Source organism: Talpa europaea (assembly GCF_964194135.1).
Source record: "Talpa europaea genome assembly, chromosome: 2".
Lineage (NCBI taxonomy): Eukaryota > Metazoa > Chordata > Mammalia > Eulipotyphla > Talpidae > Talpa > Talpa europaea.
Window position 1 is genome coordinate 85761135 of NC_140068.1, and position 10531 is coordinate 85771665.

General features: G+C 35.8%; 1 protein-coding gene across 1 annotated transcript; it reads right to left on the reverse strand.

The window, feature by feature from the left end:
* Positions 1 to 536: 536 nt before the first annotated feature.
* Positions 537 to 4763, reverse strand: ENPP4 (ectonucleotide pyrophosphatase/phosphodiesterase 4; the record flags this gene model as incomplete). The annotated part of the gene is made up of 3 exons (XM_084228340.1): positions 537 to 901; positions 3105 to 3275; positions 3929 to 4763. The coding sequence occupies 3 exons, from the start codon at positions 4761 to 4763 to the stop codon at positions 537 to 539; spliced, it is 1371 nt and encodes a 456-aa protein (XP_084084466.1).
* Positions 4764 to 10531: the final 5768 nt, after the last annotated feature.

Sequence of the window (10531 nt, forward strand, 5' to 3'; positions counted from 1 at the left end):
AACCACAAAGAGTAGCCTACCTTAAGAGTTTTCTTGGGATACAAACTCTATTAAACTAACTCTATTTATTAATATAAAAATATAGGAAAGTTTTTCCCCCTGATATATAAAATCTACTAATTGAGTGAGGATTTCTATTATTTCACATACAAATATAGAAGTCATATAGGCATAAAAGCATGCCTATTTAATTTTGGTATATTTTTATCTAAAGATGTATTATACCTTCACACATACACACACACACAAAAAAAAAAACAACAGGCAGAGGCAGTATTTTTCTCATAAAACGTTACTAGTTTGAGAAATAATTGGTATTAAGTAATGATTTACTAGAAACTTTTACTGTAGTCAGGATTACTTATATTAAAATGCAGTGAAACCAAACACAAAACACAATGAAAAAATAATTTTAGCATGCTTGGTATACGTTCTTTATCTTTCAAAGTATACCTTTTCATAGTAATAACCCCTTTCTTTGGGAGAATCCTTGGTTTCATGAGTAATCAAAGACACTTTGTATGAACCCCAGCATGTCACCCAATTAAAGGATCATCATCATCTTCTTGTAGCTGAAGTCTGGAAAATGGACGGGGTACAGATAGTTTATTCTGCATGATTATTATGAGGCATGTTAAGGTGGTTAAGATCAACAGTGCACCAATAACAATTCCAATAGCTTCTGGGAGATTAATACACCACTGGTCAGCTAGCAAACACTTGGTATGACCAAAGGTTCCATTATTAGGATGTGGTTTTAATCCCAAGATATGGCACATCATTGGATAAATGTCCACAGTGTTAATTGTGCTCTGTTTGTAGCCTTTGTGAAATGCAGGACCATGAGCAGCTAGAAACGGATGCATACTCGGTAAAGAATTGTCATAACCATGGTCACCTACTGAAAAAGAACAAAATGATGTCAGTAAATAAGATCAGTCTTTCTATTATAAAATAACTTTCTTCTACTGTAAATATACTACATTTTTGCCAGTGTAATCCCCATCCATTAAAATCCTGAGTAGTTGAACCACACAAGGCCCAGAAAAAAATTTCCATTTTCTTCAATAGTCATGTCCCTATTTTAAACACAGCCCTTTCCAATGGCTTATGACATCGGCTTTCACACTATTTCTCAACCTAATAGCTTTCATTCAGTGCCCAACTCATTCCACATGTCAATCTCTAGGACTGTTTGTAAAAGCACATTGCAAATAGCACGAGTGATAAGAAGAGCAGTAGGGCTGTGAGGAGAGCAGATGTAAGGTAAACCAGTGAATGGGAAAGAAGTGAATCTATAGCCTCACCTATGTCAATACTCCTGGGATAAGAAACAAGGTTGTATAATGCACTACTGGTTTACTGACAATTAATGAACACCTCCACTTCTGGAGGGCCAGATCATTAAAAATGTTACTAGGGATTCTTGTATTGAATGTGAAGTCTAATGAGATGACTCCAATTTATAACACCAGTAAAAGTCAAACTCAAAAACAGAGAAATGTGCTGGTCCCTGATATGGCTCTATTATCAAATTCTCAATTTTTACCTTTATTTTTAACAAATAATGCCTTTTAAGGTATACCGATTGAATCACAAGTTTCCACTTTCATACAGGTGATTAAGTGATGAACATATCAATCTCTGCCCTTTGTTTATTCTATATGTGTGAAATATTTAATAATAAAAATGCATGTGATCAATATAATAAAAAACAGGCTAGAATACTACATACAGGCACTATGATTTCAATAATGTAAAAATATTCATGTCTATAGAAAAAAGATTGGAAAGGGGGGAAAACTCCCCTAATTAACCTTTGTCTATATCTCTGTATTATGGATAGTTTTTATTCTGTTTTATACTTGTCTGTATTTAACAAGTTCTCAATAGTAAGTACATGATACATACATAAATTATATACAAATTCTATTGACCATTCCTATACTTGCCTACTTCTGAACTGCTATAGATTGGGGATCTGCAGACTACAGCCTACAGCAAATTCAGCCCTGCACCTGCTCTTGGAAACAAAATTTCACTGGGACACCCCATGTCAATTTGTTTAAATACTCTCTATGGCACTTTTCCACTATAAAGGCAGGATGAATAATTAAAACAGAGACCAGCAGCTCACAAAGCCTAAAATATTTACTTTCTGGTCCTTAACAAGAAAAAGTTTTCTGACACCTACAAAATCAGATTATTTAGAAAAGTATTTAAAATGCATTTAACACTTGTATAATTAAGCTTCAGTTGAGGGAAGACCTGTAACCCTCCCTTAAAATATTTCTCAGTTTTAGGAGAAATTTAAATACATCTATTATACTCACTTGCTAAATTTTTTTTATTAATTTACTTTCTTGTTCTTACCAGTGTTCTAAATAGCCATGGCATTCTAATCAGTGATTTCATAATTGGGAAAAAACTTAGCTTCCTGGACAAATTTTTTATGTTTTTTTTTTTAATTTTATATATTTTTTACATCTTTTTTGCACAATGTATGCATATTCGTCATGGTTATAGTCCCCATACAATTCTCACCTCCCTTGTTTTCATCCTACTCCCTCCTCCACTGCCTCCCCCCCCCATATTGAATTGTGGTTTATAGCTGCTTGTTCATTTTGATTTTTACTTTATTATAATTAGTCTTTTTCCTGGTCCCTTATTTAGGTTTTCTAAATTCCTGCTATGAGTGAGAAATTTTTTTGACACACACACATACAAAAAATAAATAAGAATTCTAGCTTATCACTCCCCTTTTATTATTTTTCTATACTTCTCTCTTAATTATTTTGTTTCTTTAGTTGTCTCTCATTTTCTACAAATCAAAAGAACCAATCTTGAAAGTTACTGACAGTAAATGCAGTTTTGGTAACAAAGTAAAACTACATTTTCCCCCTTAAAGACACCCTCCTTCTAATCTAAAGGTGACATTGTGGTTACTACAAATGGCTATTGAAGGAAAACCTGAAACTTGAAATAAAAACCTGACAATTATCTATTTAAAAACTGAACTACATATATACGTGAACATCTGTAATCTTAACAAGATAGTGTCACAATGTGTCAATAGAATGAAACAGAAATATCCTAATACTTACATCTCGTTAAGGATTTATTCAGCACAATTGTCCAGCCTTCATCAGCAACCAAAATAATAGGTTGAATCCGATCATTATGTTGATAATGAAATCTGGCAGGAATATCTTCTTTGAAATAAACATTCATGTGAGGGTTACACATTTTCAGTTTGTTATAAACCTCTGTTCTATCTGGATGAAAAAGGAAATAGCAAAGCAAAAGAGGAAATAGCAAAGGAAAAAGTCATGGTTCACTGATAAGGCAAAAATATTTCTAATTAGAATAACTGGAAATACGTCCTGAACAGTGTCATCTATTAAATCACTTTAAATTCTTTTTTTAAATAAAGGAGCAGTACTAGTTATGTGACAGTGTTGGGAATGACCTCTCTCTCTCTCTCTCTCTCACCACACACACACACACACACACACACACACACACACACACACTTTTGAAGTAGTCACATATCCTTTTTCATTTGTGATAATCTCTGATGGTCATTTATAGGAAAGGGACAAAATAGCTTCCTCAACAAACATAAACTAATTACATTTAACTATTAATTATTCATTCTAAGATCAACAGACAAAGGTATGTAGCTCACACAAAAATCCAAGATGCTTTTTAAGGATAAAAATGACCTCTTTCCATTAAAAAACAAAGAAATAATCAAAATACATCAAAAAGCAAAGATATAATCATTTTGAATCTAAGCCTTACTCTACCTGCTTAAAAACGTGTACCCACTTTGAGCATATGGTCCTGAACTATACGAAGATCCTTTTACCCTCCCTTCTCAATCAATTGCCCCATTCAAATACACCTTCTCTAAAAGTTAACTTACTTATTTTGGGAAGTATCGCAGCAATGGGGGTTGAATCTATAAGAGTGTAGTTTGAACGGTCAATGCAGAGATCCAAGTTTATCAATCTGTCCTTAGAACACTGGGTCATACCATGATCACTTGTAATGATCACATTAAGATTTTCCCACAGTCCTAATGTCTTCAGTTTGTAAACTAGGTCACCAATAAGGTCATCTATGTCTTTCAACACTCTGCGCATGTTTTCTTTATCTTCAGGTCCGAATTTGTGGCCACTGGCATCAGGTTCTTCCCAATAGAGTGTTGCAAAGGTGACAGGTGGGTTCGATTTGCTCAGCCACATGGTAACATTATTAAGTCTCTCCTCAAACGACACAGAAGAGTTATAATTCATAAAATAAGAAGGTGTGATATTGTGAATGGGCACATCAGTACCAGGCCACATAGCAGCGGCACTGGATCTGTTTTCCTGAAGCTGATTGGTCACCCAAATAGGTACTGCTTCATTCCACCAGAAAGGATCCTTGTCATCGTAGTCAGAAAAATGTTTCTTAGTGATCACGTCATACATGGAATTAGCGACAATGCCATGGCTTTCTTCATACAAGCCTGTCACAATACTGTAGTGGTTTGGAAATGTTTTTGTGATAAAAACATTCTTGACATGCTCTACCAAGACACCTTCTTTGATAAAATTCTGGAGATGAGGAAAGTCATAGTTTTGCAGATAGTCAGCTCTGAAGCCATCAAAGGACACCAGTAGTAACTTGGGTGGAGAAACGTAGGAAGAATTACCTCTACAATTAGTTACAAGTCCAGAAAGTAAAAGTATTGCTAATAACTTCATAATGAACATGTTGAAGAAAGCAATCAGGGTTCCTAAAACATAAAAACACAATTTATAAGTAGTAATGCCATTTAATTTGGATTAGGGTTCAGAAGTTTAGCCACTGGGAGAAGACAACCAACATTTATAAACATCTTATATATCAGCTTTAGCTATATCAAGCTAAAAGTTAAGTAACATCATTTATTGAAAGATAACTGAAGTCAAAATTGGAAAAAATAAAATAGCCTTTATTTGTTCAGTTATATATGGCTGTGTGTTTTACATCTGTATCCCATGCCCCCCACATGCTCTGAAGGAGAAGTGGATTATTGTCATAGTTTACACAAATACTCCTGTTTGGTTACCCGGTTTATCTGAAGCTGCAAAAATTATTCTAAATATTGGCATTAAAAAAGGGGGAGTGAGAAATAAAAGTTATTTGAGGAGAACTTCCCACCTCAATTTGCACCTATTTGATGGTCACATGAGGTTGACTAATAAACAGACAAAGTTTCCAAGGACTCGGATGCCACAGTAACTCTGAAGATATCCAACAGCTGTTGAAAGGAATTTCATCACCCCATCCCTCTTAAATTTTTCCTTATTGTCAGACGTAAGTGTTCTACTTAATACCTCAGGCTCAGTGATCTCCATGATTTTTTTTAAATTGTCCAGAGATTACAAAAACAGTCTTCCCCTAATAAATCTCCTGCCTTCAGTCTCTATCTTTGTTGGCCCCGAAGAATGGTTCACTTCAGATGGCAGGACCCCTTCTCCATTATGACAGAAGAGAAGGAGAAAGTAGTACTGAATAGGTAAGCATACAAGTTTGAGGGCTGCAGGTGACAGGAACTGCATTCTGTGTTTTAAGATACAGGGTCAATTATTGAGAGAAGTAGGATGGTAAAGGTTCTGAGGCTTGAAGAACACAGAGGGTGTCTGAAATGGTGAATGTCTCCACGTGGGAAACATTACAAGGAAACAATACAATTGATGGTCAATGCTGACAGCTATGGCCATGTATTTTTAAGAAAGACACTGTTGATTGGGTTTCCCAAACAATTCAGTCACCCTGGCTTATGCATGAACAAAACAGGCAGCAGATCTTACCTGGGCTTGAAATTCTGCCAGAAATTTAAGTGTGAGGAGGCTGAAGATACTAAGGAGTGGTTGAAATTTGAGCTAAAGCATGCAAGAAGTAGAGAAGCTTTAGGACTAGAGGGTCTGATGAAGTTAAAAACCAGTGTTTTAAAGGAACTTGCAGTGAAAGTTGCAGGGATGTAGGGTTTTGGCTAGTGTGAGATGGGGAAATTATTTCAAAGTAAGAAGACTCAAGGTATGGGCATGCGGGATGCGGGTATATGCCTAGAAGACCCCAAGGTCACAAGTCATTTATTGTTGCACTTCTTTCTCCTAACTAGACTGCAGTTACTGAAAGGCAGAGACTTTCTTTCTTTCAAATACACAATATAGGTGATGTGTGTATGCACAGGCATTCAAATACTTACTAGATGAAGCTGTGACCTTAGGGCCTTAACATTTTGAAGACCAAAAAAGTTAGAATCTTGTTGGTGAGGATCTTTGGCCTGAAAATTTCTATCTTTTTAACCTGGGATGGGCTGCCTTCTGAATGGCATCATCTGTTGCTGGTGCCGTCCAAGAAACCAAAACAACACAAAACAACAAAATCAAGCCAGTTCTCAAAGCAAAGAGTAACTATTCTAATTAGTGCAAGAGACATACTTTGCACAGACACAGTAATCTCAGTAATTTTAGCTGTCAAGAATTTAGATAGTAGCACTTCCTGTTTCATTCCTTCTTTTATATCCCTAACCTAGTATATATGCAAAGCTCATCTCTTCCTTCATGAGTCATAACTGGACTTGGTCAAACCACAATATTATACAGGCTGCTGCCCTAGGTTCCAACAGTATAAAAACTTGTAGAGAATTGAATAGATCCCCTCATTTCTCTGAGTAGAGCTACTCCCCCATATTCAAATATTGGTTTCTAATAACAGAGTAGACCAAATCAGCAATTAGGTGGCACAGTATCTTAAAGATATTCATGACAATTTTATTTAGACTTCTTTGTTGTCCTGGCTCTCTCCCATTCCATGTTCCCAACTGATACCACTGCACAAGGCATTCTGCTGGTGAGATACAAATTTGATAAATGTCAAACCGAAAGCATTCCCTGTACCTCCAAGTTTTTCACCTTTCCTTGGTTCTTCAATTATTTAAAAGTTGGGCCACCCCAGTGGCGCAGCAGGTTGAGCGCAACACTGTGAAGCTGTTTGCAGCCTCTGCAGCATGGGTTTGATTCCCCGCCAGCCAGGGAGATACCCACTTCGTGCAGCAGACCTCTCCTGTCTCACCCGCTGCTCCCCTCAGCAGTGCTTTCAGTCCGTCTGCCTGTTCTGCTCCCTGCTCTGTCTCTGATGAATTCTCTCACCCTCCCACGCCTCTGGCCTATACCCCCGTTCTTGTACAAAATAAATAAATCTTTAAAAAAATTATTTAAAAGTTTCACCATTCTCTCAGTCACAGCGATGTCCTGAGAACACCATCAGTTGCTGGCCTAGTGAATTCTATCTTTGTATTCATCTACTACAGCATAGTAAACATAAGAATCACTGAGGGAAGTTGATTAAAGTGCAGCTGTCCAGCCTCATCAGTAAAGGCCCAGAACACCCATCTCTAACAAGCATTTTTAATGGCTACCCATTCTTTCCCAGTCTCTACTGATGTCATACTTCTAAAGTCCTTAATACCTCCTGTTTGAGTAATTTTATCTGTTAACTGACCTTCCACCTTCAATCACCTTCCCCTTTCTCACCCCACTTCTGCCAAATTAATCTCCCTGGGCATAACTCTGTTCATGTTACTTCCCTGATTTAAAAAATGTTCAGAGTCCCCTTGTCTATACAAAAAGTCCAAACATCTCAGCCTGGCATTCACACCCCTTAATCATGCAGACCCAACTTACATGCAAGTGAGTATAAAACAGTTACAGAAATTATTACCAACCTTAATTTCTATTTACCACACTTCTGTCACAATCTGTTTGAAATGTATTGCAATGTCATGGAAATGACTGTAGTCATTTATCTATGGGTGATCTTTTAACAGCTCTTTGGTTATAGGGTGTATCTAAACCATCCTAAAGCTACTTCCTGCACCTGAAGTATTGCCCAAACACTTTTATGTCATTAAAAAAACTTTTTTAAAGTTTAAACATAGAGATTCCATATACTCAGCAATTCCACTACTAAGTACCTGTCCAAGAGAAATAAAAATATGTCCACACAAAATTTGTATACAAAAAAATTTTAAAAACAAAAATTTGAATACAAATGTTTACAGTAGCATTATTCATAAAAGCCAAAAAATTGAAACAACCCAAATATGCATTAATGCATGAATGCATACATAAAATATGGAATATTCATATGTGATATCATTTGACTATAAAAAGGAGTGATTTACAGCCACATGCTACAACATGGAAAAACCTTGAAACATTATGCTCCATGAAAGATAGTCATAAAAGACCACTTATTGTATGGTTCTATTTATGAAATGCCTAAAATCAACAGATAGAAAAATACATAGATAGCAGTTGTTGCAGAAACAGTTTGGGGAGAAGTTAGTAAATAAGGGTTATGAAAATGTTATCAAAATGTGAGTTACATGACTAAGCTGTATACTTTTAATGAGTGAGTTTGATACCATGTGGATGATATTTCCATAAAACTATTACATATGTTTTAAAAGAACAGCAGGAAATGAAAGAGTAATCTTAAATGCATCTGAAGTTCCTTGCCTTGAAACAGGAAACATCTTTAATGTCTGTTTTTGTCACCAAAAAATATGCATACCACAATACAGACTAGGGTGTTTTAATGTGAAATTGTTTTATACAATACTTTCTATACACAAAACAACAACAAAACAAAAACCTGTGTCGACCCTCTCTCATAAAATCCAGATCCTTCTTCCCCAACTCTTTAGTGATAAGGATGAATAATCTCAAACTATTAACAGAATTTTTCTGCCAAAACAGCTTTCATTAGTAGTTCCTGCAGCTATATCTACATATTTTGTTTCATTCTAACAGGGAGTGTTATGCTATAAACAAAATATCAGTGAGAAGTTCTCAGGTATGAAAAATTACTGACTGCAATACTATATATATTATAAAAAATCAGGGTAATTTCTGTAGTTTTCCAAACCGAAAGGAAATAAAAAGGGACAGAAAAAAGGCAGACCCATCTGGACTACATCCAAAGAGTCCAACAGCAATTGGAAATATTTGGGAGTATTCAACACAGAAGACAACACACTCTCTACCTCACCTAGAATGACTTTTTTACCTGCATGGAATGCATGTCAGGTAACTCCCACTGGCTTTGTTAGCCTGTGTGAAGCTGGGAAAGTATAACAGTTACAGGATATGGTGAAAGATATTTGTCACCATCAGCATGCCATCTGCTCTGTAATACAAAAACCTCATTCTAGTCACTTCACAAATACTATTTATGATGAAAATCACATACAACTTTAAATCAGCATTATTGCTAGGCACATAGATAACTTATGTGGCTTCCTTTATATAATGATTATTTTCTTAAGAATATAAAAAGAAAAAAAAACTGGAAAGACTTCCTCAGTCTTCAAAATTCTAGGATTCTAAATTACTCTCTAATTGCCTAGCACATACAAAATTTTTCAGCAAGTATCTTCACACAGCTATACTTACCATACTTTCTACATAGTAAAATACTCCTCTCCCATGCAGTTCCTGTGTTTTCATTAAAATTTATCCCAAATTATATTTTGTAGCTAATTTAAAACCAAGGAGCTTTTAAAGTAAGCACAGTTTAGTTTTAGTTAAATATTGCTTTAAATTACATTTCTTAAAATAACTTGAAATAACTTCTGGGGAAAAGAGTATTAAATTAGTATTAATATTAGAAAATCAACAGCTATCTTCTTATCTAGCTTATCAACAGCTATCTTCTTATCTTCTTATCTCAGCAATTTTCAGATATGGGTCTACCAGAGCACCTGTTGGTTAAGCAAAACCCTTTTGGAGTCAGACCTGATATAAACCTGAAGCTGCTAGTCATAAGCTGTACAATCTTGGACATACCACTTTCCTTTCCGAGTCTGACTTTTCCTTATCAGTCTAAGGGGACGACAGTATCTTAGACGGTTGCTGGTTGCATAAAGGAAGTCTTGTTGATAAAGTTCTTAAAACCGTGTCTGGCCTATTAAAAACACTTAAATATTATCTTTATTGCTTGGTTTGCGGTATAATGACAGTGTTATATATAGTGAGCAGAAACTAATATTCAGGCTTACTTGTCGATGGATGCCCTTTGCACCCCCAGTCCCTCCAGCAGCCTCACATCTTTTTTTTTTTCAATTTTTTTTAATTTTTTTACATCATTGTTCATTTTTAAACAATATTTGCTTCCCCACCCCCTCAGGTGTAGTCCCCATAGAGTTTCCCTCACCAATGCACCCATGCACCATCGCCTCAGTCCCCTGTGCTCCTCCCACCCTCCCTCTGATCCCTCTCGCTCCTCCTCCCTTGCGGTATGTCTCTGATTTATAATTGTCCATTTTTGCTTTGTTGTGTTTTGTACTGTTACTATTTTTTTATGCTGATGCTTTATTGGGTTCCCCTATATTTCTGCTATAAGTGAAACCATCCTAAAAACTCCACAGAAAAACTACTCATAATAATCAGCCAGTTCAGTAAAGTAGCAGGATACAAAATCAACACAC